Source organism: Dryobates pubescens, chromosome 26 (genome assembly GCF_014839835.1).
Source record: "Dryobates pubescens isolate bDryPub1 chromosome 26, bDryPub1.pri, whole genome shotgun sequence".
NCBI classification, from domain to species: domain Eukaryota; kingdom Metazoa; phylum Chordata; class Aves; order Piciformes; family Picidae; genus Dryobates; species Dryobates pubescens.
In genome coordinates, this window is record NC_071637.1 from 972,860 (window position 1) to 1,000,225 (window position 27,366).

General features: G+C 60.2%; 2 protein-coding genes across 2 annotated transcripts in view; one reads left to right on the forward strand and one right to left on the reverse strand.

Moving 5' to 3' along the window:
• Positions 1-15,685, reverse strand: part of CEP250 (centrosomal protein 250) — a 65,584-nt gene extending 49,899 nt beyond the window's left edge. Inside the window, exons 1-7 of the mRNA XM_054173337.1 lie at positions 15,564-15,685; positions 14,192-14,248; positions 12,143-12,222; positions 11,487-11,652; positions 9,338-9,444; positions 5,378-5,605; positions 869-965 (exon numbers count right to left, since the gene is read on the reverse strand). Coding sequence (XP_054029312.1) covers positions 869-965; positions 5,378-5,605; positions 9,338-9,444; positions 11,487-11,652; positions 12,143-12,222; positions 14,192-14,248; positions 15,564-15,680 — 852 coding nt within the window. The 5' untranslated portion in view covers positions 15,681-15,685. The remainder of the gene's footprint in view (positions 1-868; positions 966-5,377; positions 5,606-9,337; positions 9,445-11,486; positions 11,653-12,142; positions 12,223-14,191; positions 14,249-15,563) is intronic.
• Positions 15,686-23,267: 7,582 nt separating this feature from the next.
• Positions 23,268-27,070, forward strand: GDF5 (growth differentiation factor 5). The gene is made up of 2 exons (XM_009905712.2): positions 23,268-23,901; positions 26,202-27,070. The coding sequence occupies exons 1-2, from the start codon at positions 23,268-23,270 to the stop codon at positions 27,068-27,070; spliced, it is 1,503 nt and encodes a 500-aa protein (XP_009904014.2).
• The last annotated feature ends 296 nt before the right edge of the window (positions 27,071-27,366 follow it).

A 27,366-nucleotide genomic window follows, 5' to 3' on the forward strand; every position in this document is an offset into this window, starting at 1 on the left:
CTGTCAGGTCCAAGGGATTTGGATTCCTGAGGCAGAACAGCACTGTGGCAAAGCCCCTGAGGAAGACATCTGAGCTGTCTGCAGCCTGCACTGCACTGACCCCAGGCACACAGGCAGAGCTTTGGCTCTGTGCCTGAAGTTCCACTTAGCATCCTTAGTGCTCTGTCTTGGCCATCTGAACAGGAGCCAGCAGTGCCCAGGGGGGCAAGAAGGTCTCCAGCAGCCTGGCCTGGAGCAGCAGTGGTGTGGGCAGCAGGAGCAGGGCAGGGATGGTGCCCCTGGGCTGGGCACTGCTGAGGCCACAGCTGGAATCCTGGGTTCAGTTCTGGGCTCCTCACTGCCAGAAGGACATTGAGGGCTGGGGCAGGGCCAGAGAAGGGCAACCAAGCTGGGGAAGGGTCTGGAGAGCAGGGCTGGGGAGCAGCAGCTGAGGGAGCTGGGGGGGGTTGGTGTGGAGCAGAGGAGGCTGAGGGAGACCTCATTGCTCTCTGCAGCTCCCTGAGAGGAGGCTGCAGGGAGCTGGGGTTGGGCTCTGCTCCCTGCTCTCAGGTGAGAGAAGGAGAGGACATGGCCTGGAATTGTGCCAGGGGAGGCTGAGGTTGGAGAGGAGGCAAAATGTCTTTGCTGCCAGAGTGGTCAGGGCCTGGCAGAGGCTGCCCAGGGAGGTGGTGGAGTCCCCATGGCTGGAAGTGTTGAAGGTGTGGCCATGGCACTTGGGGCCAGGGTTTGGTGGCCCTGGTGGGGTTGGGCTGATGTTGGACTGGGTGACCTTGGAGAGCTTTTCCACCCCAAGGAGTTCTGTGGCTCTCTTGAGGAAGCCAAGCTCCTTGGTGCTGAGGCTGGAGAGCCAAGCCCAGGGAAAACACACCAGGATCTGCACTGTGGCATTCAGAGCCTTCAGGGCCCTCTCCTTCTCCTCATTCTGCTTCTGAGACTGGACAAGCAAGGCTGAGAGCTCCAGCACCCTGGGAAGAGAAGGTCGATGTGCCAGGCCCAGAGCCCAGCACACCACCCCCTGTGCCCGGCCCAGAGCCCTGCACACCACCCCCCGTGCCCGACACCCCCACCCCGTGCCCGGCCCAGAGCCCTGCACACCACCCCCCGTGCCCGGCACCCCCACCCCGTGCCCGGCCCAGAGCCCTGCACACCACCCCCTGTGCACAGCACACCACCCCCCGTGCCCAGCCCAGAGCCCTGCACACCACCCCCTGTGCCCGGCCCAGAGCCCTGCACACCACCCCCCGTGCCCGGCACCCCCACCCCGTGCCCAGCCCAGAGCCCTGCACACCACCCCCTGTGCACAGCACACCACCCCCTGTGCCCAGCCCAGAGCCCTGCACACCACCCCCCGTGCCCGGCACACCACCCCCCGTGCCCGGCCCAGAGCCCTGCACACCACCCCCTGTGCCCGGCACACCACCCCCTGTGCCCTGCACACCACCCCCCGTGCCCGGCCCAGAGCCCTGCACACCACCCCCTGTGCCCGGCACACCACCCCCTGTGCACAGCACACCACCCCCCGTGCCAGGCCCAGAGCCCTGCACACCACCCCCTATGCCCGGCACACCACCCCCTGTGCCCAGCACACCACCCCCTGTGCCCGGCACACCACCCCCTGTGCCCGGCACACCACCCCCTGTGCCCTGCACACCACCCCCTGTGCCCGGCACCCCCCCCCGTGCCCAGCACCCCCACCCCGTGCCCGGCCCAGAGCCCGGCACCCCACCCCCCGTGCCCGCACCCCACCCCCCGTGCCCGGCCCAGAGCCCTGCACCCCACCCCCCGTGCCCGCACCCCACCCCCCGTGCCTGGCTCAGAGCCCTGCACACCACCCCCGGTGCCCGGCACACCACCCCCTGTGCCCAGCACACCACCCCCCGTGCCCAGCACACCACCCCCTGTGCCCGGCACACCACCCCCTGTGCCCGGCCCAGAGCCCTGCACACCACCCCCTGTGCCCGGCCCAGAGCCCTGCACACCACCCCCGGTGCCCGGCCCAGAGCCCTGCACACCACCCCCCGTGCCCAGCACCCCACCCCCCGTGCCCAGCCCAGAGCCCTGCACACCACCCCCCGTGCCCGGCACACCACCCCCCGTGCCAGGCCCAGAGCCCTGCACACCACCCCCTGTGCCCGGCACACCACCCCCTGTGCCCGGCCCAGAGCCCTGCACACCACCCCCCGTGCCCGGCACACCACCCCCTGTGCCCAGCACACCACCCCCCGTGCCCAGCACACCACCCCCTGTGCCCGGCACACCACCCCCTGTGCCCGGCCCAGAGCCCTGCACACCACCCCCTGTGCCCAGCCCAGAGCCCTGCACACCACCCCCCGTGCCCGGCACCCCCACCCCGTGCCCGGCCCAGAGCCCTGCACACCACCCCCGGTGCCCGGCCCAGAGCCCTGCACACCACCCCCCGTGCCCAGCACCCCACCCCCCGTGCCCAGCCCAGAGCCCTGCACACCACCCCCTGTGCCCGGCACACCACCCCCTGTGCCCAGCACACCACCCCCCGTGCCCGGCACACCACCCCCTGTGCCCGGCACACCACCCCCTGTGCCCGGCCCAGAGCCCTGCACACCACCCCCCGTGCCCGGCCCAGAGCCCTGCACACCACCCCCTGTGCCCGGCACACCACCCCCTGTGCCCTGCACACCACCCCCTGTGCCCGGCTCAGAGCCCTGCACACCACCCCCCGTGCCCAGCACCCCCACCCCGTGCCCAGCCCAGAGCCCTGCACACCACCCCCCGTGCCCGGCACCCCCACCCCGTGCCCGGCCCAGAGCCCTGCACACCACCCCCCGTGCCCGGCACCCCCCCCCCGTGCCCGGCACCCCACCCCCCGTGCCCACCACACCACCCCTGGCCCCACCACCCCACCCCCGTGCCCAGCACACCGCCCCCTGGGCCTGGCCCAGAGCCCTGCACCCCACCTGCTGCTAAGGAGCCAGGAGGCCCCCAGCAGCCAGCAGAGCAAGTTGGAGCCAGCCACGGCAGCCAGGGCAGAGCTCCCCTCTCCAAGGCCATGTGATTGGCTTTGCCCAAGAGCTCTTCTGGCCCTGGAGGCCTTCTGCACTCAGCCTTGCAGGGCAGTGCCAGTACTGAGGTGCCACAGCACCTAGGATGGCCCTGGGCAAATCCCTTCCAGCCCCTCTAGCACAGCCCTGGGTAGAAGAGGGCTCTCCAAGAGACAGAGCTCTCTTTCTCTACACTGCTCCCCAGCTCCCACCAGGAGCCAGCTGACAGTGACCACTGCAGTGAGCAATCTCTTTCCCAGCCCTTGCCTGATCACACAACACTTAGAGGATCTCACACAACACTTCTAGAGGATGGCCAAGGGCTCAGGCCCAGCCAGCATGGGTTTAGGAAGGGCAGGTCCTGCCTGACCAACCTGATCTCCTCCTATGATCAGGTGACTGCCTGGTGGATGCAGGGCAGGCTGTGGATGTGCTCTGCCTGCACCTCAGCAAGGCCTTTGCCACCATCCCCCACAGCAAACTCCTGGCCAAGCTGTCAGCCCCTGGCTGGGACAGCAGCTCTGTGAGCTGGGTTAGGAACTGGCTGGAGGCTGAGCCCAGAGAGTGGTGGTGAATGGTGCCACAGCCAGCTGGCAGCCAGGCCCCAGTGGTGTGCCCCAGGGATCAGTGCTGGGCCCCATGCTCTGTAACATCTTCATTGATGATCTGGATGAGGGGGTTGAGTCCATCAGCAGTAAATTTGCTGACGACACCAAGCTGGGGGCAGGAGTTGATCTGCTGGAGGGCAGAGAGGCTCTGCAGAGGGACCTGGACAGGCTGGGCAGATGGGCAGAGGCCAAGGGCAGATTGAACACAGCCAAGTGCCAGGGGCTGCACATTGGCCACAACAACCCCAGGCAGAGCTACAGGCTGGGGTCAGAGTGGCTGAGAGCAGCCAGGCAGAGAGGGACCTGGGGGTGCTGGTTGATGGTAGACTGAACATGAGCCTGCAGTGTGCCCAGGCAGCCAGGAGGGCCAATGGCATCCTGGCCTGCATCAGGAACAGTGTGGCCAGCAGGAGCAGGGAGGTCATTCTGCCCCTGTACACTGCACTGGTTAGGCCGCACCTGGAGTCCTGTGGCCAGTTCTGGGCCCCTCAGTTTAGGAAGGAGGTTGAGCTGCTGGAAGGTGTCCAGAGAAGGGCAACAAAGCTGGGGAGGGGTTTGGAACACAGCCCTATGAGGAGAGGCTGAGGGAGCTGGGGTTGCTTAGCCTGGAGGAGACTCAGGGGTGACCTTATCACTCTCTACAACTACCTGAAGGGAGGTTGTAGACAGACGGATGTTGGTCTCTTCTCCCAGGCAGCCAGTACCAGAACAAGAGGACACAGTCTCAGGCTGCGCCAGGGGAGGTTCAGGCTGGATGTTAGGAAAAAGTTCTATACAGAGAGAGTGATTGCACATTGGGATGGGCTGCCTGGGGAGGTGGTGGAGTCGCCATTACTGGAGGTGTTCAGGAGGAGACTTGATGGGGTGCTTGGTGCCATGGGTTAGTTGTTTGGGTGGTGTTGGATTGGTTGATGGGTTGGACACGATCTTGAAGGTCTCTTCCAACCTGGTTTATTCCATGTATTCTGTGTATGTATTCTATCCAGCAGAGCTCCTGCCTGCCCAGTGGTCTGCTCTGTCCTACTGGAGGCAGGAGGCTGACTGGGGACAGAGGCAGAGCTGCTCCCTATGGCTGTTGACAGGACTGGGGGGCATGGAGCAGCACTAGAAGTGGGGAGATGGAGCTTGGCTGTGAGGAAGAAGTTGTTGGCCAGGAGGGCGGTGAGAGCCTGGCACAGGCTGCCCAGGGAGGTGGTGGAAGCCTCCTGCCTGGAGGTGTTTGCAGCCAGGCTGGAGGTGGCTGTGAGCAACCTGCTGTGGTGTGAGGTGTCCCTGCCCATGGCAGGGGGTTGGGGCTGGCTGAGCCTTGGGGTCCCTTCCAGCCCTGCCAGCTCTGTGACTCTCTGATCCTGTTGGCTCTTTGCTGACCCTGGCTGTGTTCTCTTTCTGGGCCAAGCACTACCAAACAATTCTCTGCTCTTTCTCTTGTCCCTTGTGTAGAGGAGGGCAGAGGGAAGGGGAAAGCTATTGACTGCCCTGGTTTTGTCCAGGGGCCTCCTGTGCTGTTAATCAACCCTCAGTCCCTGTAAGTGTTGGATGTCCTGTACCTGCTCACTGCCTTTCCTCTCAGACTGCAGCTCTTGGGGGTGAATGCAGATCCTGCTGCCAGCTGAGCTGCTCTGGCAATTTCCTGCTGGGGGGAACCCTCACCCCACCACACTGTGCTTTGCAAGTGACCACAGCCCAGCTGAGAGCCCAAGCAGCAGCCACAACAGCCAGTGCTGTTGAGAGCAGAGTTAAACCCACCCTCACCTGTCCTGCAGCTCCTTCTTCTCCAGATCCTCCTGCACCTGTAAGCACTTCACTCCCTGCATCTTCTGGGGCACGTTCTGTCCCTCTTGCTGCTGTGCCTGACCCTTCAGGACAGCTCTCCCCAGAGTGAGTGACTCCCAGAGGTGCAGGCCAGAGCTCAGGTGGGAGCAGTGCACCAGGATGGATCCAGAAAGCTTCAGCTGCTCTGCCTTCAGCTCTGACAGATCCCTGCAGAAGGAGAAAGGAAGAGCTGATGTTCACACCACCACCTCTGGCAGCTGCCTCACAGCTGAAGCTGGCAGGAAAGACAACACAGCACTTGTGGTCCTGCACCTTGAGTACTGTGCCCAGATTTGGGCACTGAGAGAGACACTGAAGGGCTGGAGAGGGTACAGAGGGCAGCAAAGCTGGGGAAGGCTCTGGACAGCAGGGCTGGGGAGCAGCAGCTGAGGGAGCTGGGGGGATGGAGTGTGGGGAAGAGGAGGCTGAGGGAGACCTCCTTGCTCTCTACAGCTCCCTGAGAGGAAGCTGCAGGGAGGTGGGGGTTGGGCTCCTCTGACAAGTCACAACTGACAGAACAAGAGGAAATGGCAACAGGTTAGGCCAGGGGAGGGTCAGGTTGGATGTCAGGAAAAAAATTCCCTACCAAAAGGGCTCTCAAAGGCTGGAGCAGGCTGCCCAGGGCAGTGCTTGAATCCCCATCCCTGGAGGGGGTTAAGAGCCTTCCTGATATGGTGCTCAGGGATGTGGGGCAGCAGTGGCCCTGGTGGGGTCAGATCATGGCTGGACCTGATGCTCTCAGAGGCCTTTTCCAGCCAAGGTGACTCTGTGATCCCTTTGCTGGGGACAAATGATCCATCTGACACTTGGGGATCAGGACATATCTGAGCTCATCAAGACACAGCTCAGCAATGAGTCCACTGAACAGCTGAGGAGTGAGGCTGTTTTCTCCCCAGAGACAAGAAGGAAGCTGTGTGGCACAGTTAGAAGGCTCCAGGGGCCTCTAATTCTTCATTGTCCCTACTGTATCTTATTAATATACTCTAATTACAGAATCACAGAGTGCTCTGGGCTGGAAGGGAGCTCCACAGCCCATCCAGTCCCAGCCCCTGCCCCCAGCAGGGACATCCTCCCCTGGAGCAGGCTGCCCAGAGCCCTCTCCAGCCTCCCCTGGAATAGCTCCAGGCATGGAGCCTCAACCACCTCCCTGGGCAGCCTGCTGCAGTGTTCCAGCAGCCTCCTGGGGCAGAACTTGTTCCTCACATCCAATCTCAATCTTCTCTGCTCTGCAGCCATTGCCCCTGGGCCTGTCCCTGCAGCCTTTGCAAACAGTCTCTCTCCATCCTTCCTGCAGGCTCCCCTCAGGTCCTGGCAGGCTGCTCTGATGTCTCCCCTGGAGCCTTCTCTTCTCCAGGCTGAGCACCCTCAGCTCCCTCAGCCTGGCCTTGTAGCAGAGGTTCTTCAGCCCTCTGGTCATTCTCATGGCCTCCTCTGGAGCCTCTCCATCAGGTCCAGGTCCTTCCTGTGCTGAGGGTTCCAGACCTGGGCACATCCCTGCAGGTGAGGTCTCCCCAGAGCAGAGTCCAGGGGCAGGATCCTCTCTCCCCAGCTCTGGCCACACTGCTTTGGCTGCAGCCCAGGCTGCCCTTGGCCTCCTGTGCTGCAGTCTCTCACTGCCTGCTCCTGGGCAGCTTCTCCCCTACCAGCACCCCCCAAGGCCTTCTCCTCAGGGCTGCTTCCTCTCACTACAGCCAGCACTAGCTGTAAGGCTTCCACCTGGGGGATGAGGTGTCATCAAGGCTTGGACTGCCAAGAGGCTCCAGACAGACCAAGAGGACAAACATTTCAGGAAGGGGCTGCCAGAACAAGCCTAGAAAGTTGGAACCACCTCCCACCCCCCAGAAATCCAGGGCTGAAAGGACAGGTCAGGCAGCAGCTCTGCAGCCTCAGGAGGGCTCAGAATCACAAACTGATTGTGGTTGGGAAAGACCTTTCAGACCACCAGGTCCAAGCATTACCCCAGGTCACCCCTACACCATGGCCCTCAGCACCACAGCTCCACAGCTCTGAAACCCCTCCAGGGCCTGGGACTCCAGCACTGCCCTGGGCAGCCTGGGCCAGGCTTTGACAACCCTCAAGGGGCTGACAGTAACCCAGAGTGTGAAGGTGCAAGCTGGCACCACAACAACATCCAGGTACAGCTCCACTACTTGTGCTCCTGGGGAAGGCAGCTGTGAGAAAGGGACCTCAGGGAGCCCAAGGAGAAGAGAACAGTCCTACAAAGGAGGCATCAGAGTGAACAAACCAAATGCAGTAAGAGAGCAGAGAAGCCTTTCCTTCTCTCAGCTGTGTAGGAACAGGAATAAAGGGAAGCAAACTGACCTGCAAAGGAGGAAACAAAAGACTCCTAAATGCTCTTTCCCACCAGGAGCAGAAGGAAAAGAGAGGCAGGGAGATTGAAGGCAGATTTGAGTCACTCTAGCAAAGGGACCACACCACACACTGCATGCACAGAGCAGGGCACTCTCTCCCTTAATGAGCCAGCAGTGTGCCCAGGGGGCCAAGAAGGCCAAGGGCATCCTGGCCTGCAGCAGGAAGAGTGTGGCCAGGAGGAGCAGGGAGCTCATCCTGCCCTGTGCTCAGCACTGCTCAGCCCACACCTGGAGTCCTGTGGCCAGCTCTGGGCTCCTCAGGTCAGGAAAGAGGTTGAGCTGCTGGAAGGTGTCCAGAGAAGGGCAACAAAGCTGGGGAGGGGTCTGGGGCACAGCCCTGGGAGGAGAGGCTGAGGGAGCTGGGGTTGCTTAGCCTGCAGAAGAGGAGGCTCAGGGGAGACCTTCTTGCTCTCTGCAACTCCCTGCAGGGAGGTTGGAGCCAGCTGGGGGTTGGGCTCTTCTGCCAGGCACCCAGCACCAGAACAAGAGGACACAGTCTCCAGCTGTGCCAGGGGAGGTTCAGGCTGGAGGTGAGGAAGAAATTCTTGCCAGCAAGAGAGATTGGCCCTGGGGATGTGCTGCTCAGGGAGGTGGTGGAGTCCCCATCCCTGGAGGTATCATAGTATCAGTCAGGGTTGGAAGGGACCACAAGGATCATCCAGCTCCAACCCCCCTGCCATGGGCAGGGACACCCCACACTAGACCAGGCTGGCCAGAGCCCCATCCAGGTGTTTAGGAAGAGCCTGGCTGAGGCCCTTGGTGCCATGGTTGAGTTGCTCAGATGGTGCTGGGGGAGAGGTTGGACTGGATGAGCTCTGAGGTCTTTTCCAACCTGGTTAATGCTGTGAAACACCACCACAGCCAGGCTCATCTGCTCAGGGGCTGCACTGCTGCTGGCCCTTCAGGTTTTCCTGATTAGCCAGCAGCAAACAAACTGCTGCTGAAAACAACCTTAATGGCTCTGCTTTGGGCTGTCAAAGGAGAAAGCATCTCTGTAGCCACAACTAAAGTGAATTTAGTCACTTGAGTGTAGAGCCACACAGATGCTGAAGGCAGTGGAAGATCTCCCTCAGGAGGAGAGCCTGAGGGAGCTGAGGGCTCTGGAGCCTGGAGAGGAGGAGCCTGAGGGTGAGCTCATGGCTGGGGCTAAAGCTGTGCAGGGTGATGCCCAGAGGCTGGAGCCAGGCTCTGCTGGGGGCTGCCCAGTGCCAGCACAAGGGGCAGTGGTGGAAGCTGAGGCAGAGGAAGCTCCATGGGAACAGCAGGAAGGATTTTTGCCTGTGAGGGTGAGAGAGGCCTGGAGCAGGCTGCCCAGGGGGGCTGTGGAGTCTCCCTCTCTGGAGAGATTCCAACCCCCCCTGGCTGTGCTCCTGGGTGCCCTGCCCTGGGTGCTCCTGCTCTGGGCAGGGGGCTTGGGCTGGGTGAGCTCTGGAGCTCCCTTCCAGGCCCTGGCACTCTATGGTTGTGTGATTCAAGGCTCCCTTTGCTGCTGGTGTGGTGCCAGAGGCCAAGCTGAGCTCCTCCTCACCGGTCAGTGGCTGTCTTCATCTGCAGGAAGTGGCGGCGGAAGGTCACCACCTGGCACCAGAGGCCGAGCAGCCGCTTGTGTTCCCCCCTCAGATGGCTGTCATAAAGCTAAACATGCAGAGACAAGAGGACAAGAAAGGTCAGCTCAGCCTTTGCTGGCACTGCACAAGTCCTCAAGGTAGGAGAGAGGACAACCAACACCACCACCACCGCAGCTCCAAGCGGGGCGTCAAGGCCTTGCTGTGCACGAGAGAGCTGCACAGGCTGGAGGGGGTCCAGAGAAGGGCTGTGAGAGTAGGACTGATCTGGCTGAGGAGGCCTCTGTTTGCTGCAGAGGGGGCTGGGGGTCTTTGGAGGTCACTTCCAATCCAGACCATTCTATGAGTGGAAGTTCTGCCACGTGAGGAGAGGCTGAGGAGAGCTGGGGTTGTTCAGCCTGAAGAGAAAGCTCAGGGCAGACCTTCCCCTCTGGAGCAGGACATACAGGGAGGCTCCCAGGAGGATGGAGGCTCCCTTCTGACAAGGAGTCCCATGGAAAGACAAGGGGTGGTGGGGACAAGGTACTGCTGGGGACATCCCCATGGCACTCCAGAGGGAAATGTTTGCCCAAGAGCACTGCCAGGCACTGGAAGCCTCTCCCAAGGGAAGCAGTGCAGTGCCCTGCATTGGGCAGGTGGAAGGCTCAGCCTGGCAGGGTGCTGGGCAGCTCAGTTCAGCTCTGCTGTCACCCAGAGAGGCTGGAGGAGGTGATCCTTGGGGTCCCTTCACAGCTGGCACTCTATGAGCCTGTGACTGCAGAGGCACCACAGAAGCCTCCTCAAGCAAGCTGCCACCTTCAGAGGAAGGAGCAGCTCCACTTTTCCTGCAGCAGCTGCTCATGGGTTCATCATCTCAGCTGGCAGAAGTGTCTAACAGCCCTGCTGAGGGAAGACAAAACCAAGCCCCTCCAGGAGCAGTGTCAGAGTTCCTTCCAACAGGCTCTTGCTGAGGGAGGCCTCTCCTGGTCTTCTGCTATCTGCATCTGACAGCCCACAGCCCTCCCCAGCCTCCACTGGAGCCTCAAGAGCTCTTGGATGGAGACTTAAGAGCTGTTCAAAAGTGGAGCCTCCCTGTGTGACTGGGCACAGCAAGAGCAAGCAGCTGCCTTCCAGCCTGAGCACTGTGGTCTGCCACCAGCACAATCTGCTGAGGCTGCTCCACCTCACAGCCCTGCCCCTGCTGTTCAACACCAACACAGGGAAGCCACTGCCCCTCAGCATAGAATGAGGAAGGGTGGAAGGACCTGGAGCTGATGGAGAGGCTCCAGAGGAGGCCACAAAAATGCTCAGGGGGTCGGAGCAGTTCTGCTGTGAGGACAGGCTGAGGGAGCTGGGGGTGTTCAGCCTGGAGAAGAGAAGGCTCCAGGGAGACCTCAGAGCAGCCTGCCAGGACCTGAAGGGGGCCTACAGGAAGGCTGCAGAGAGACTGTTTGCAAAGGCCTGCAGGGACAGGTCCAGGGGCAATGGCTTCAGAGCAGAGCAGATTGAGCTTGGATGTGAGGAACAAGTTCTGCCCCAGGAGGCTGCTGGAACACTGCAGCAGGCTGCCCAGGGAGGTGGTTGAGGCTCCATGCCTGGAGCTATTCCAGGGGAGGCTGGAGAGGGCTCTGGACAGCCTGCTCCAGGGGAGGATGTCCCTGCTGGGGGCAGGGAGGCTGAGTGCTGGGAGGTCAGAATGGATGAGCTTGGGAGGATGTCCCTGCTGGGGGCAGGGGCTTGGACTGGATGAGCTTTAGAGGTCCCTTCTGGCCTGGACCATTTATGATTCAGTGAAAAGACCTCAAGGATCATCAAGTCCAACCATCAACCCAAGGATCATCAAGCCCAACCATCAACCCAACACCACCATGGCCACCAAGCTGTAGAATCAAAGAGGTTGGAAACCACCTTGAAGCTCCTCGCTCTGCAGAGGATGCAGCACAGCCTCCTCCCTCACCACAGGCTCACCCTGCAAGGCTGCTTCAAGCCAACACCCAGCCCCTGGAGAAGCAGAGACCCCCACCCAGTCCCTGCAGCCCCAGCTCCCAGACTGCAAGCTCTCCATGTCAGTCACAAAGGGCTCTCCCATCCCACCCCGGTGCCGTGCCCCGCACGCCCGCAGCCTCTGCTCACCTCCCGTTCGCTGCTCCATTCGCTCTCCTTCAGCTCCAGCTCCTCCCTGGCCCTCATCCAATCTGCTGTCAGCTTTCCAATGTCCTCCTTGAGGGCTGAATTCACCTCCTTGGCTTCATTCAGGTGTGCCCTCAGGAGAGCATTCACCTCTGCCAGATTCTCACACCTTGGAGAGGCAGGGACAGCAAGGAAGCACTCTCCCCACAGGCAGCAGCCCTTGGATTCCCAGCTCCCTGCACGCTGAGAGGCAGCAGCAGTGCTTGCCAGGAGCAGCCCAGAGCCCTCTGATGGCAATCTCACTGCTAAGGATGCCTGCTCTGAGCCTTCAGTTCCCAGCTACAGTTCCAGCTTCCCCCTTCCTCTTCAGCTCTGAGCATCCTCTCTCCCCCTCATGCTGCCTTCCCCTGGCACTGCCCCAAGCCCCTCACCCACTGAACCACAGGAGAATGTAAGGTGGCAAAGGACTTTTGGAGGTCACCCAGGTCAGCCCCCCTCTGAAAACAGAGCACACAACCCTGCTGCCACAGCACAGAGCAGCCTGGGGGCCTTTCCCCTTTCAGCCAGCTCCCCTGGGGAGCCCAGGCAGCACTGACAGGATTCCCCTCACTTCCATGATCATCCCAGACACCAAGTGTGATGATGGAACACCTCTGTACCTCTGCTGCTCCTCTTCCAAGTGATGCAAGGCATTCTCCAGGCTGTGGTCCTCAGCTTCCCACCTGCCCAGTAAGGATCCCTCCAGAAAGGAAACATTTAGTCAAACTCCTGTGTTCCCTTCACCACTGCCACCATCCACTGCTTTTCCCTCCACCTCCTGAGCATCTCAGGAGGTCACAGCTTCCTCCAGGCACAGCAGTGTCCTAACTACAGAGAGCAAGAGAGGGGAAGGTGTTCCTCAGCCCGAGTAGCTGCCCAGTGTGGCACTCTCACAGGCAGGTACCCTCAGCTGCTGCCCACCAGGGCTCACCTGCAGCCAGGGAATGCCCTCCCAGCCTTGGTTTCCTGGGCTGATTTCAGCTGTGCAGCAGAGAGGCAAGCACAGGGCCAGCTCTGCATGCCCTCTGTGCTGAACCCCAGCACTCTCACCTCCACCCCACTCTTCCTCACAGCCAGCCATGCAATGTACTAAGAGGCAGTGGAGCCCTGTCCCAAGACCTAGCAGACCACTTTAGTCCTGCAATAAAGCAGTCTGACACAACTGAAGGCCCTCTGGGTGGGCTTGCCTGGACTGGCACTGCTGGCACTATTGGATGCTCTAGGAATGGGAACTGCTCAAAAGGCTGAGGGGCAAACTTGCTCCTTGTCATGCTCTAGGTGCAGCTAGCAGCTGAGCCCCACCAGCTGCTCACACAACTGCTCCCCAGTGGGGTGGGAAGGAGAAACTGGGAGCAGAATGCACAAGCCTGCAGGCTGGGGTAAGGAGATTTGAGTAGAATAGAAAGGAAGGAGGAGCAGCAGGAAGAGTACTGCTGAGGAAGTAAAACACAAAGCAGGATCTGCTTAGCCAGTGCTGCCCACCCTTGCTGCCCATGGCAAGAGCCACCCCAGGAACCTCAGGCATGAGATGGGGCACTGCACACCCCAGGGGCTGGCTCAGCTGGCCTGGCTCTTGTCAACTTAATCACAGAATCACTGAAGGGTAGGGGCTGGGAGGGACCTCTGCAGATCACCCAGCCCAAGCCCCCTGCCAGAGCAGGGCCACCCAGGGCAGGGCACACAGAGCACAGCCAGCTGGGGCTGGAAAGCCTCCAGAGCAGGAGACTCCACACCCCCCCTGGGCAGCCTGCTCCAGGCCTCCAGCAGCCTCACACCAGAGAAGTTTCTCTCAAGCTGAGGTGGAACCTCCTGGGTTGCAGTTTGTGTCCCCTGCTCCTTGTCCTGTCCCAGGAGAGCCCTGAGCAGAGCCTGGCCCCTGCTGCTTGGCACCACCCTGCAGCTGTTTGGAACCACTGATCAGATCTCCAGACCATAAACAGCCCCAGGGCTCTCAGCCTGTCCTCCTCACAGAGATGTTCCAGGCCCTTCACCATCCTCACAGCTTCTGTTGGACACTCTCCAGCAGATCCCTGTCCCTCTTGAACAGGGGAGCCCAGAACTGGACACAATACTCCAGCTGTGGTCTCACAGGGCAGAGTAGAGGGGGAGGAGAACCTCCCATGACCTGCTGGCCACACTCCTCCTGGTGCAGCCCAGGAGACCATTTGCCCTCACTGACACATTGCTGTCCCATGGATGACTTACTGTCCATCAGGACTCCAAGGTCCTTGTCCATGGAGCTGCTTCCCAGCAGGTCACCTCTAACCTGTACTGGTGCATGGTGGTGTTGCAGCCCAGGTGCAGGACTCTACACTTCTCCTTGTTGACCCTCAGGAGGTGCCCCTCAGGCCAGCTCCAGCCTGTCCTGGTCACCACTGGACATCAGGCACTCCTCCCAGTCCTGTGTCATCAGCAAACTGCCTGAGGGTCCAACCCTGTCCCCTCATGCAGGCCCTTGATGAAGATGCTGAGCAGGACTGGACCCTGCGCTGAGCCCTGGGGAGCACCACTTCTTGTGAGGAAAGCTAACTCCCTCCTGGCTGAACCCAGGACACTTCTTTAAACCCTCAGAGAGCAAAACCTTGGATACCTCTGTGGTGGCTTTGAGGAGCTGTCTCTCTCCCCAGACACTGTGGACACTCTCTTCAGTTAGCACTCCACACACTCACCCCTCCTGCCTCCAGCTGCTGCTCCAGCTCTCGACACCGAGCCTGGTACTGCAGCACCTGCAGGGAGAAACAGGAGGCAAATCAGCAACTGCAGCTTGTAACAGGCTCTGCTCCCCCTGCATTAGCTTCTCTCCAAGCTTTTCAGTGCTGCTGAAACAGCCAGCAGGAAGCTATCACGACACAGAGAAGCTTCACCTTAACCGAGGCAGGGTTTCTTCCATGCATAGTGTTACCTGCTCATCCTAAGACCGTGATGGCGAGTAGTGTGATCACAGCTTTAGGTTGGAAGGGACCTTAAAGCTCATCCAGCTCCAACCCCCTGCCATGGGCAGGGACCCCTCCCACCAGCACAGGCTGCTCAAGGCCTTGAATACCTCCAGGCAGGAGGCAGCCACAGCCTCCCTGGGCAGCCTGTGCCAGAGTCTTCCCTCCCTCACTCTCCACAATTTCTTCCTCCTCTCCACTCTTAATCTCTCCTTTCCCAGCTCAAAGCCATTGTTCCTCAGCCTGGCTCTCCCAGCCCTTGTCCAGAGTCCCTCCCCAGCTCTCCTGTAGCTCCTTCAGGTGCTGCAAGGCTGCTCTGAGGTCTCCCCACAGGGAGGTGGCCCCACAGGGGAGGTTCTGCAACCCTGTGGTCATCTTGGTGACCTCCTCTGGAGCCTCCAGGTCCTTCTCGTGCTGGGGGCCGTGCTGCAGGTGGCGTCTGAGCAGAGCAGAGGGGCAGCATCCCTTCCCCGTGCTGCTGGGTCACACTTCCTCAGCTGCAGGTTACGAGACAGACCTGGGCAGCCACGCCGGGCCCAGGGCCACCATGAACCCCAGATCAGTATTTCCAACGGGCCTGAAGTTCAGAGGGTCCTTCAGTTCGAGAAAGGAGTTCTCCAAAGTGCTTCTCGGTACTCAGCAGGGGCGGTTAGCTCTGCTCGCAGCCCTGCTCAGCCGTTCAGAGCGTGGGTGTCCGCTCAGCTGCGGCAGGCAAACACAGCCCAGCAGAGCCGGAGGAGCGATCAGCAGCGCCGCGACCGCCGCCGGGCCCCCCCTGCCCCGACCCTCCGCCCAGGTCTGGCCCGCTCCCGGGTTCCCGGGGGGCTGCCTCCGCCCGGGGCCGCGTAAGCCCAGCCTCGCCGGCTCCACTCTCTGGGGCCGTCCCCTGCTAGGGTGGCCTAAGGCTCGGGAGGCTGGCGGCAGGGCCGGGAGCCCAGCACGCCGGGCAGCTCCCGGGGCCTGCCGCCGGCCCCGCGCTCGGCGCCGTCCCGCCCGGGGGTAGGCCGCGGGCGGGAGCTCGTTGGGGCCGCGCGTTCCACCCCCGACACCTCCTCCCCACCGCCGCGGCCGGAACCCGGGCACTCCCCCGCGGCCGTTCCCCCCTCACCTTCGCCTGCAGCTTCCGCACCAGCACCGCTTGCCGGTGCTGCGCTTCCTGCGAACTCTGCAGCCGCCGCCTCAGAGAGCCCTGGCCGCGGGCTGCCTGCCCGCCGCCCGTCGCCATGTCCCGCCCGGCACCCGGGCCCGAGCCCGCCGCCCCCGCGGCCCCGCCCCCGGCCCCGCCCCCGCGGCCATGGCCCCGCCCCCGCGGCCATGGCCCCGCCCCCGCGGCCATGGCCCCGCCCTCGGCTCCGCCCCCGCGGCCATGGCCCCGCCCCGCTGCCTGTTCCGCCGGCCGGCAGGCAGGCGAGGGTCGCCCCGCGGCGGCTCCGCGGCCTGCCGCCTGGCCCCCGCAGGGCGCTGTGCGGTCCGGTTCGCCCCGGCGGGGTGCTGTGCGGAGCGGCTCGCCCCGGCAGGGTGCTGTGCGGAGCGGCTCGCCCCGGCAGGGTGCTGTGCGATCTGGCTCGCTCCCGCAGGGTGCTGTGCGGAGCGGGTCGCCCCGGCAGGGTGCTGTGCAGTCTGGCTCGCTCCCGCAGGGTGCTGTGCGGAGCGGCTCGCCCCGGCAGGGTGCTGTGCGGAGCGGCTCGCCCCGGCAGGGTGCTGTGCGGTCTGGCTCGCTCCCGCAGGGTGCTGTGCGGAGCGGCTCGCCCCGGCGGGGCGCTGTGCGGTCCGGTTCGCCCCGGCGGGGCGCTGTGCGGTCCGGTTCGCCCCCGCAGGGCGCTGTGCGGTCCGGCTCGCTCCGGCGGGGCGCTGTGCGGTCCGGCTCGCCCCGGCGGGGCGCTGTGCGGTCCGGTTCGCCCCGGCGGGGCGCTGTGCGGAGCGGCTCGCCCCGGCAGGGTGCAGTGCGGAGCAGCTCGCCCCGGCAGGGTGCTGTGCGGTCTGGCTCGCTCCCGCAGGGTGCTGTGCGGAGCGGCTCGCCCCGGCAGGGTGCTGTGCGGTCTGGCTCGCTCCCGCAGGGTGCTGTGCGGAGCGGCTCGCCCCGGCCGCCCGGCAGCTGTGCCGCGGGACGCCTCTGTGGCGGCGCTGCCATTCCGCGGGGCAGAGGCTGCCCCGGCGGCGGTGTGGTGCAGGCGGGTATCGGTGCCAGCCTGCCCGCCAGCAGCCGTGCCAAGCACACGGGCGGGGAAGGCTGTACGAGGAGCCGGGTTGACGGCATGGGCCAAGGAGCACCGGGCTGTGTGAACCAAGCCACTCGGGCAGCACACAGAGACTGGGCCAGAAGGAATAAGCCTTGAGCGTCTCATCCACCCTGTCCTGTGTCTGCTCTGCACTGAGCCTTCCATCTACACATTGACGATGCCACTGGCGTTTGAGCTTAGCTGCAATAGCTCCATACTAGTGTAGGGCCATAACAGGATCATAGAACCACAGGGCTGGAAGGGACCTCAAGGCTCAGCCAGTCCCAACCCCCCTGCCATGGCCAGGAGCACCTCACGCTAGAGCTGGTTGCTCACAGCCACATCCAGCCTGGCCTTAAAGGCCTCTGAGTGCCTGGAAGGCCAATATTCCACTCTGGGGGCCATGGGGTGCCGTGGTTTCATGCACCTAGATGGAGAGTGCCTCAAGAGAGCCTCTTTTACAGACAGAGAATAGTTTGTATAGATTTGTTGGCTTTGCTTTGGCCCTTGTGTTCCTGTCCAGCCCACTAAGATACATTGATCTCAGGCATGGCAATGTCTGAACAGACAGCTGATTGAGAACGAGGGAGGGGATTCTGCCTCTCTGCTCTGCTCAGACCCCACCTGCAGCAGTTCTGCTGCCCCAGCACAAGAAGGACCTGGAGCTGCTGGAGAGGGTCCAGAGGAGACCATCAAGATGAATACAGAGCTGCAGAACCTCCCCTGTGGGGCCAGGCTGGGAGAGCTGGGGCTGTGCAGCATGGAGAAGAGAAGGCTTCAGGGAGAGCTCAGAGCAGCCCTACAGTACCTGAAGGGCTCCAGGAAAGCTGGGGAGGGACTCTGGACAAGGGCTGGGAGTGCCAGGCTGAGGAACAATGGCTTTGAGCTGGGAGAGGAGAGATTGAGACTGGAGATGAAGAAATTGTTGGCAGTGAGGGTGGAGAGACTCTGGCACAGGTAGCCCAGGGAGGCTGTGGCTGCCTCCTCCATGAAGGTGTTCAAGAACAGGGTGGATGAGGAAGCTTGAGCAATTTGGTCTGCTGGGACATGTCCCTGCCCATTGCAGGGGGATAGAGTTAGATGACCCCTTCCAACCCAACCCATTCTAGGATTCTGTCACAGTATCACTGAGGCTGGAAAAGACCTCAAAGATCATCAAGTCCAACCTGGCACCACAGACCCCATGACTAAACCATGGCACCAAGTGCCACATCCAATCCCCTCTGGAACACCTCCAGGGAGGGGGACTCCACCACCTCCCTGGGCAGCACATCCCCAGGGCCAATCTCTCTTGCTGGGAAGAAATTTCTCCTCATCTCCAGCCTAAACCTCCCCTGGCACAGCTTGAGACTGTGTCCTCTTGTTCTGGGGCTGGGTGCCTGGCACAAGAGCCCAACCCCCACCTGGCTCCAACCTCCCTGCAGGGAGTTGCAGAGAGCAAGAAGGTCTCCCCTGAGCCTCCTCTTCTGCAGGCTAAGCAACCCCAGCTCCCTCAGCCTCTCCTCCCAGGGCTGTGCCCCAGACCCCTCCCCAGCTTTGTTGCCCTTCTCTGGACACCTTCCAGCAGCTCAACCTCTTTCCTGACCTGAGGAGCCCAGAGCTGGCCACAGGACTCCAGGTGTGGGCTGAGCAGTGCTGAGCACAGGGCAGGATGAGCTCCCTGCTCCTGCTGGCCACACTGTTCCTGATGCAGGCCAGGATGCCCTTGGCCTTCTTGGCCCCCTGGGCACACTGCAGGCTCATGTTCAGGCAGCTGTCAACCACTACCCCCAGGTCCCTCTCTGCCTGGCTGCTCTCAGCCTCTCTGCCCCCAGCCTGTAGCTCTGCCTGGGGTTGCTGTGGCCAAAGTGCAGCCCCTGGCACTTGGACTTGTTCAATGCCATCCTGTTGGCCTCTGCCCATCTGTGCAGCCTGGCAAGGTCCCTCTGCAGAGCCCTTCTGCCCTCTCACTGACCAACTCCTGCCCCCAGCTTGCTGTCAGCTGCAAACTTGCTGCTGACTGACTCAATGTCCTCATCCAGATCATCAATGAAGCTGTTACAGAGCATGGGGCCCAGCACTGCTCCCTGGGGCACACCACTGGGGCCTGGCTGCCAGCTGGCTGTGGCACCATTCACCACCACTCTCTGGGCTCAGCCTCCAGCCAGTTCCTAACCCAGCTCAGAGAGCTGCTGTCCCAGCCAGGGGCTGACAGCTTGGCCAGGAGCTTGCTGTGGGGGATGGTGGCAAAGGCCTTGCTGAGGTGCAGGCAGAGCACATCCACAGCCTGCCCCACAGCCACCAGGCAGTGCCCTGGGCATGGAAGGAGCTCAGGTTGGAGAGGCAGGACCTGCCTTTCCTAACTCCATGCTGGCTGGGCCTGAGCCCTTGGCCATCCTTCAGGTGCAGTTATTGCCCCCAGGATAATCTGCTCCATCATTGTGATCAGTCTGATTTTCTGAGACAGGTCCATGCCATCACTTTTGGTTACTTCCTGCTCTTCCTGTCCATCTCTTAAAGCATTTGTAAATCTGTTCACAAATCTCAGCCAAGTTTTATTAAGCAATGGAGCTCTTAGGGATGTCAAACTCTGACAAGTGTAGTGAAAACTGGAAGCTGGATAGGGTAAGTGGGCACTCAACGTTTAGCTGCTGCTGTGGCCTCCTGGCAGGCTCATCAACACCCTACAGCCAGGCAGGGCACATGGCCTCCTGCCCAGCAGGGATGTGGGCAGCAGGAAGGCTAACAGGATTGCAGGGTTGGGAGGACTGTGGGGATGGCATGGAGTGACTGCTGGGGCATGGTTTCAGCAGTAACTCCGTGAAAGTTGCTTTCTTTTGGTGGGGAATGTCAAAATCAAAGCTGACATCAGAGGAAGGACCATTAGGTCAGAAGGAGGGGGGGGGGGGGGGTTGGCTGTGCTCTGACATCAGAGGAAGGACCATTAGGTCAGAAGGAGGAGGGTGGGGGGTTGGCTGTGCTCTGACATCAGAGGAAGGACCATTAGGTCAGAAGGAGGAGGGTGGGGGGTTGGCTGTGCTCTGACATCAGAGGAAGGACCATTAGGTCAGAAGGAGGAGGGTGGGGGGGGTTGGCTGTGCTCTGACATCAGAGGAAGGACCATTAGGTCAGAAGGAGGAGGGTGGGGGGTTGGCTGTGCTCTGACATCAGAGGAAGGACCATTAGGTCAGAAGGAGGAGGGTGGGGGGTTGGCTGTGCTCTGACATCAGAGGAAGGACCATTAGGTCAGAAGGAGGAGGGTGGGGGGTTGGCTCTGCTTTCTTCATTTCCCCCATCCAAACTAGGTGAAGCTCCTTTACATCAAACCAGGGCAGAGCTCCTTGCCTGGGAGGGACATGAGGCTGTTATTTGTGAGACTAGCCTGGTGTTTCTGGTACTGGGCAGCGTGGGAAATGCTGCACACAAACCCAGCTGAAAAGTCTTCTGTCTTTCCCCTTTTCTTCTTGCCTCAGGAATAAAAATAACTGAGGGAGGAGGCCTGGGCTTAGTGTCAGTACGAGATGAGAGAAGGCTGCCATTAATCCCTCCTCAGCTCAGCCCAGTGCCTCATTTCCCGAAGGCTCCCTCGGAACAACACCGGCTCTTGTCTGCAGCTTATGAAAGCCACACTTTCTGCGGGCTGCTTTGGAGGGCTGCGAGCAGCAGGGCAGCCCCGCCACGTAAATCACAGCGGGCCCGAGCTGCCAGCCCGACCCTGGCCCTGCTGCTAGGCGGCTCTTGAAAACGTTGCATCTCATTCGCAAACAAAGGCTGGCGTTCGGCGGGCCCCGGAGGTTTCGGGGTGCTCGCGGCTCCCCCGGTGTCCTCGGCCGGAGTTGGAGGAGGAGGAGGATGCTGCCTGCAGGGTGCACTGCTGCCCCGCACCGCCGCCCTGCGAGCGTGGACCCGGGGAGTGCGAGGGGTTTGAAGGGGACCTCTAGAGATCAGCCAGCCCAAGCCCCCTGCCGCAGCAGCAGCACCCAGGGCAGGGCACACAGGAACGCATCCGGACGGGGCTTGAAAGGCTCCAGAAGAGGGAGACTCCGTAACTTCTGCGGGCAGCCTGCTCCAGGGCCCCAGCACCCTCGCACCAAGGAAGTTTTTCTTTTCCTTTCCCCACCCACAGGAGCTTCATGGATTGATTTTCAGATGGGTTTCCCCAATCACAGCAATGAGTACACAAAATGACCCTGAGTGCAGGCAAGGCTGTGCCACGCTTGTGCCAAATGCAACCGTGGCCCTTGCTCAGAGCCTGCTTCACCGGCTCAGCTCTGCAGTCCCTGGGGGACAAAGTGAAGCCACCGGAACAACACCTCAGTGATCCAGCGGGGACCCCCCCTGCCCATGGCAGCAGGGTTGGAAGTAGATGATCCCTGGGGTCCCTTCCGACCCTGGCAATCCTGTGTAATCCTTGTTCAAATATCTTAGTAGCATCCAGGGACTGCAGGACAGCTCTGAAGCATCCCTCTCACAGTCACAGGATCACAGCAACACAGGAGCACGGGATCACAGGAACACGGGATCACAGGAACACAGAATCACAGCAACACAGGAATCCAGGATCACAGCAACACTGGATCACAGGATCACAGCAGCATGGGATCACGGGAACCCAGGATCACAGGATCACAGCAACACTGGATCACGGGATCACAGGAACACGGGATCACAGCAACACAGGAATCCAGGATCACAGCAACACTGGATCACAGGATCACAGCAGCATGGGATCACAGGAACCCAGGATCACAGGATCACAGCAACACTGGATCACGGGATCACAGCAACACTGGATCACAGGATCACAGCAACACTGGATCACAGCAACACAGGATCACAGGAACCCAGGCTCACAGGCAGACAGCAACACGGGATCACAGGAACACAGGATCACAGGAACACGGGATCACAGGGACACGGGATCACAGGATCACAGCAACAGGGGATCACAGGAACACAGGATCACAGGCACACAGCAACACAGGATCACAGCAACACAGGATCACAGGAACCCAGCATCACAGGAACCCAGCATCACAGGAACCCAGGATCACAGCAACACAGGATCACAGGAACCCAGGATCACAGCAACCCAGGATCACAGCAACACAGGATCACAGCAACACAGGATCACAGCAACAGGGGATCACAGGAACACAGGATCACAGGCACACAGCAACACAGGATCACAGCAACACAGGATCACAGGAACCCAGGATCACAGCAACCCAGGATCACAGCAACACAGGCACACAGCAACACAGGATTACAGCAACACAGGATCACAGGAACCCAGCATCACAGGAACCCAGGATCACAGCAACACAGGATCACAGCAACCCAGGCACACAGCAACACAGGATCACAGGAACACAGGCACACAGCAACACAGGAATACAGCAACACAGGATCACAGATCAGAGGATGTTAGGGGTTGGAAGGGACCTCTGGAGATCACAGAATCACAGAACCACCAAGGTTGGAAAAGACCTCCAAGATCGTCAAGTCCAACCTGGCACCACAGACCTCATTGCTAAACCAAGTGCCACATCCAATCCCCTCTTGAACACCTCCAGGGCAACCCCCCTGCCAGAACGGGAGCATAGAACCCAGTGCAGGTCACACAGGAGCACATCCAGGCAGGGCTGGAAAGTCTGTCACGGGATCACAGGTCAGAGGATGTGAGGGGTGGGAAGGGACCTCTGGGGATCTCCCAGCCCAACCTCCCTGCCAGAGCAGGACCAGGACAGACAGGGCTGGAAAGTCTGTCCCATTTCAAGGTGAAGTTTGTGGAAGGCTAAGGTAGAGGCTGTGAGCCTCAGCTGGGAGCCTGTGGAAGTGTTTCACACGAGGGGCAGGGGCTATGGCTCATGCTAATGAACAAACAAGAGTAAAGAAGATTTTTTTTTATATAGAGAGATGATGATGATGATGATGATTTTATTTCAGGACAGCATGGCAGTGAAACGAGCTCAGACAGCATGACATCAGAGAGCCATTAAAATAGGTTTGTTGGAATTCCCTTTCCAATTCCTTGAGTTCAAGTTTGTTAAGGGGGGGGAAGAGAGAGAAGGGAAAAAAAAAGAGAGAGAGAGAGAGAGAGATATTTCTGAGCACCTGCAGGTCTCTCTGTGTGTGTGTGTGTGTGTGTGTGAAATATTTTCACTGGAAAGGATTCAAAACTTTGGGGTTAAAAAAAAAAAGCAAGCAAAAGAACCCAAGGCTTTTAAGAGAGAGGCAGCATTACGCCATCCTTCCTTCTTGGAAAAAAAAAAACCCACCACCACCAACCCACACCAAGCCTTTGGATTTAAACAGGACTCCTTCAAGTGCTCAGGGCAGTTGCACGGCAGAAAAGGAGGCGGTTAAAAGCCTTTCTCTCCTTCCCAGCCGCGAAGCGAGGTCAGGGGGAGCCGGTGTCCGGAGCACGGGAGCAGCGTTTCCACTATGGGACTGGATACAAATCCTGAACAAGGGTTGAAATGGTTTAATCTCAGGCAGCGAAAGCCCTTTCTGCTGACTTTGTTTTTCATTCGCGTTCATGGTTTCTTCTGCCAAACTGGAGGAACCTTCCCTGATTTTTTCTTCGGTGGCATTCAGAGGAAGACCAGAGGATGAAAATCCTGCGTTTTCTCACTTTACTGCTTTGGCATTTGGCTTGGCTGCCTCTGGATCTAGTTCCCGGAGCCCTGAGCAGTTCTGAAGCAGGCCAGAGTAACCCAGGGTCTAAGCGAGCCTTTCTGAAAGCGGAAGGGAAGGAGCGGAACCCCTCGGCACGGGCGAGCCCCCTGCGGACCGCGAGCCATGGCCATGGTGCCGGCCCCTCCAAGGCCAGGGCTAAGAGCAGCGCTGCCCAGGCTGGAGCTCCGCTGGCCAAGAACGAGGAGTCAAAGAAGGGTCTCCCAAGAACAGCGGCCGCAGAGGGCAAGGTAGGACACCTGCCCAGCAGACCTGCTGGAGTGAGGACGGTGACTCCCAAAGTGCAGCACCTCGGCGGCAAGGTGGCTGTGAAAAAGCCTGGGGCCAGCGCTGCTGACGCTGATGCTTTCAAAGGCAAAAAGACTAAGGAGCCTGGAAGCCAGAGGGAGAGCAAGGAAGCCTTCAGACACCCCCCGATAACCCCCCACGAGTACATGCTCTCCTTGTACAGGACTCTCTCGGACGCTGAAAGGAAAGGTGTTAATGGGAGTGTAAAACTGGAGGCTGGGCTTGCCAACACCATAACCAGCTTCATAGACAAAGGACAAGGTAAGAAAGGAGCTCCTGTGCCTCTGTGTCTGTGCGTGAGGGGGGCGGGCAGGGAGAGGTGTCTGAGCGTGGCTCTGCCGAGCAGAAATTAAGCTGACTTCGTTAGTGCTGTGGGTTTGAATCCAAACGAAGCTGTGCAGCCCTGCTGCAGATGTTGTGCTCCTTGCCCCAGAAGCAGATGGGCTGTGTGGCAGCCAAGCAAAACCCAGGAAGGATTTCGGATGCTCGCTGCTGCAAATCAGCCTCTGCCTGCTTGGGTGCTTAAAACAATCTCTTCCACTTGGTCTTTCTTTCAATTACTGGCTCCTGCAAACTGCTGACCTAAGATTTTATTGGAGAAGATGTCTAAGCCCATGAAAAAAAAACCCCAGCCCTGAGTTTAAGTATCATTAAAGTGCCCTCCTGGTCTGTTCAAGGCAGGACTGTGAGGAGCTAGCCTGGCATTGGGGCACAGGGTGGCTGTATCGGTGCTAGCTCAAAGCTCAAGCTTTCAGGTGCCACCAACCCTTCATCCACAGAAGCCCCACAGCTAAGCCCAGCCTAACAAAAGGAGCAACCTCTGGGACTCCAGAACTTGTGGTTCAACAGTTCTGGTTCCAAACCTTTTTTGGCAGTTTGGACTGGTGTCTGCTTTCACACAAGGAAGAACCAGGCTCCCAAAGAGTGGTGTTCACCTTCCCACTCGGGCTGGGGCACCTTGTGATGCTTCCAGCGATGTTAGAATCATGGAATCATAGAGTGGTGGGGGTCAGAAGGGGCCTCTGGAGATCATGAGGTTAGGAGGAGTTTCGTCAGGTACTTAAAGAAGCAACACAGGCTGCAGGTGATAAGGTAATGATAGAATGGTTTGGGTTGGAAGGGACCTTTAAAGGTTGTCTAGTCCAGACCTCCTCCCTGCAGCAAGCAGGGACATCTTCACAGAATCATCAAATCACAGAGCTGTCAGGGTTACCACAAGTGTCCTTGTGAAAACTCTCCTCCCAGCCTTCTTGGAGACTTCATTTGAAGAAAGCAGCAGCTTTCCACAGGAGGACAGCATTGTTAGGGCTGGAAGGGAGCTCAGGGCTCAGCCAGTCCCAAACCATGGGCAGGGACACCTCACACCACAGCAGGTTGCTCACAGCCACCTCCAGCCTGGCTGCAAACACCTCCAGGCAGGAGGCTTCCACCACCTCCCTGGGCAACCTGTGCCAGGCTCTCACCACCCTCCTGGGCAACAACTTCTTCCTCACATCCAAGCTGAATCTCCCCACTTCTAGTGCTGCTTCATCCCCCCCAGTCCTATCACTCCCTGACACCCTAAAAGGTTCCTCCCCAGCTTTCTTGTAGGCCCCTAACTAGGTCAGGTCACTCAGAGCCCCATCCCACCTGACCTTGTTTCCAGGGCTGGATTCATTTGCCATTTGCTTATGAATAGCCTGGCTTCTGGGAAGGGATGCTCCACTGCTCAGAAGTGCTGCATTCAGGTTCTCAGCTCCCCACTGGAAGGTATTGTTCATGTCATGTGGCTGGAACACCCTTGGGAGTGCTGCTCCTGAGCTCAACCAAGCAAATGTAACAGCAGGTCACAGGCAGGTGAGCTTCCCCCATCAGCTTGGAGCAGCTGTGGATCCCGTGGAGTGAACAACTGTCCTTGTCTGGCAGTTCCTACAGGACCTTTGTTTTAAAGGACTAATTCACTCCTGCATCATCCCAGGGTGCTTCTGTCTGCAGCCAGCGTGGGGCCTGGGCACCACCAGAGCCCTGTTTTGGTAATTTGGGTAGGATGTAAGTGGTGAACAGGCCCTGAGAAAGGACTGGCTTCCAACTGGCTGGTTGCCATAGTATCCTAGTATCAGTCAGGGTTGGAAGGGACCACAAGGATCATCTAGTTCCACCCCCCCTGCCATGGGCAGGGACACCCCACACTAGATCAGGCTGGCCAGAGCCTCATCCAGTCTGGGCTTAAACACCTGCAGGGCTGGGGCCTCAACCACCTCCCTGGACAACCCATTCCAGGGCTTCACCACTCTCATGGGGAAGAACTTCCTCCTTCTCCTGCTTCTTTGGAGGCAGAAAATGCCTCAGCAGCGAAAGGAAGGAGACTTCTGGGAGGCCAGCTTGGAAACTCATCCCACCACCGAGTGGCTGCCTTCTCCCGTGCCCTTTGCGCAGAGCTGGTCCCTTAGACCCAGACTGCTCCTTCTCTTTGGTGGGCTGATGAAGCTTGCTGAGCAAGCTGCAGGAAGCCTGCCCGGGACGGCAGCAGCGCTGCCGCTCCGTGCCTGCCGCACGCTTCACGCTGTCTCTGCTCTCTCTAGACGAGCGGGCGCCGGCCCTGAGGAAGCAGAAGTACATCTTCGACATCAGCGCCCTGGAGAAGGACGGCCTGCTGGGAGCTGAGCTTCGCATACTGAGGAAGAAGCCTTCTGACAGCTGGAAGCCTCCCCCTGCCGGGAGAACCTCCCAGGTGAAGCTGTTCAGCTGCTCCACGAACAGGCAAGCGGCGACGCTGCTGGACTCTCGCACGGTCAGCGTCACAGACACCCCCAAGTGGGAGGTGTTTGACATCTGGAAGCTCTTCAGGAACTTTAAGAACTTGGCGAACCTGTGCTTCGAGCTGGAGAGCCTGGAGAGGGGCAGGGCCGTGGATCTGAGGAGCGTGGGCTTCAACAGGACGGGGAGGCAGGTGAACGAGAAGGCTCTCTTCCTGGTCTTTGGGAGGACCAAGAAAAGAGACCTGTTCTTCAACGAGATCAAAGCCAGGTCTGGGCAGGACGACAAGACCGTGTACGAGTACCTCTTCAACCAGAGGAGGAAGAGGAGAGCGCCGCTGGCCACGCGCCAGGGGAAGAGGCCCGCGAAGAACCCGAAGGCGAGGTGCAGCAGGAAAACCCTTCACGTGAACTTCAAGGACATGGGCTGGGACGATTGGATCATAGCCCCCCTGGAGTATGAAGCCTACCACTGCGAGGGGCTCTGCGAGTTCCCCCTCCGGTCCCACCTGGAGCCCACCAACCACGCGGTGATCCAGACCCTGATGAACTCCATGGACCCGGAGTCCACCCCCCCCACCTGCTGTGTGCCCACCAGGCTGAGCCCCATCAGCATTCTTTTCATTGACTCTGCAAACAACGTGGTCTACAAGCAGTACGAGGACATGGTGGTGGAGGCCTGCGGCTGTAGGTAGCGAAGCGGCTGCCGCCGTGGACGCGCCCCGGGAAGCCGCCGCAGGTGCCGAACGCCGCCTCTCCTGACACAAGGTTCATCACGTTCCATCTCTCCGGGTGACTGTGGGGACGAGGGTGCAGCAATAAATGCAGAGCTTCTCTCTGTCCTGTCCTCCTTGGGCCTGCTTCAGGAGCACTTGGGTGCTGTCCTGCGGCTTGCTAGAAGGCCTTGTGCTGGCGACTTAAGACTGGCTCTAGCCGAAGTGTGTGCTTGAAGAGGTTCTACCTCCAGGTCACCTGCTCTTAGTCTGAAGGC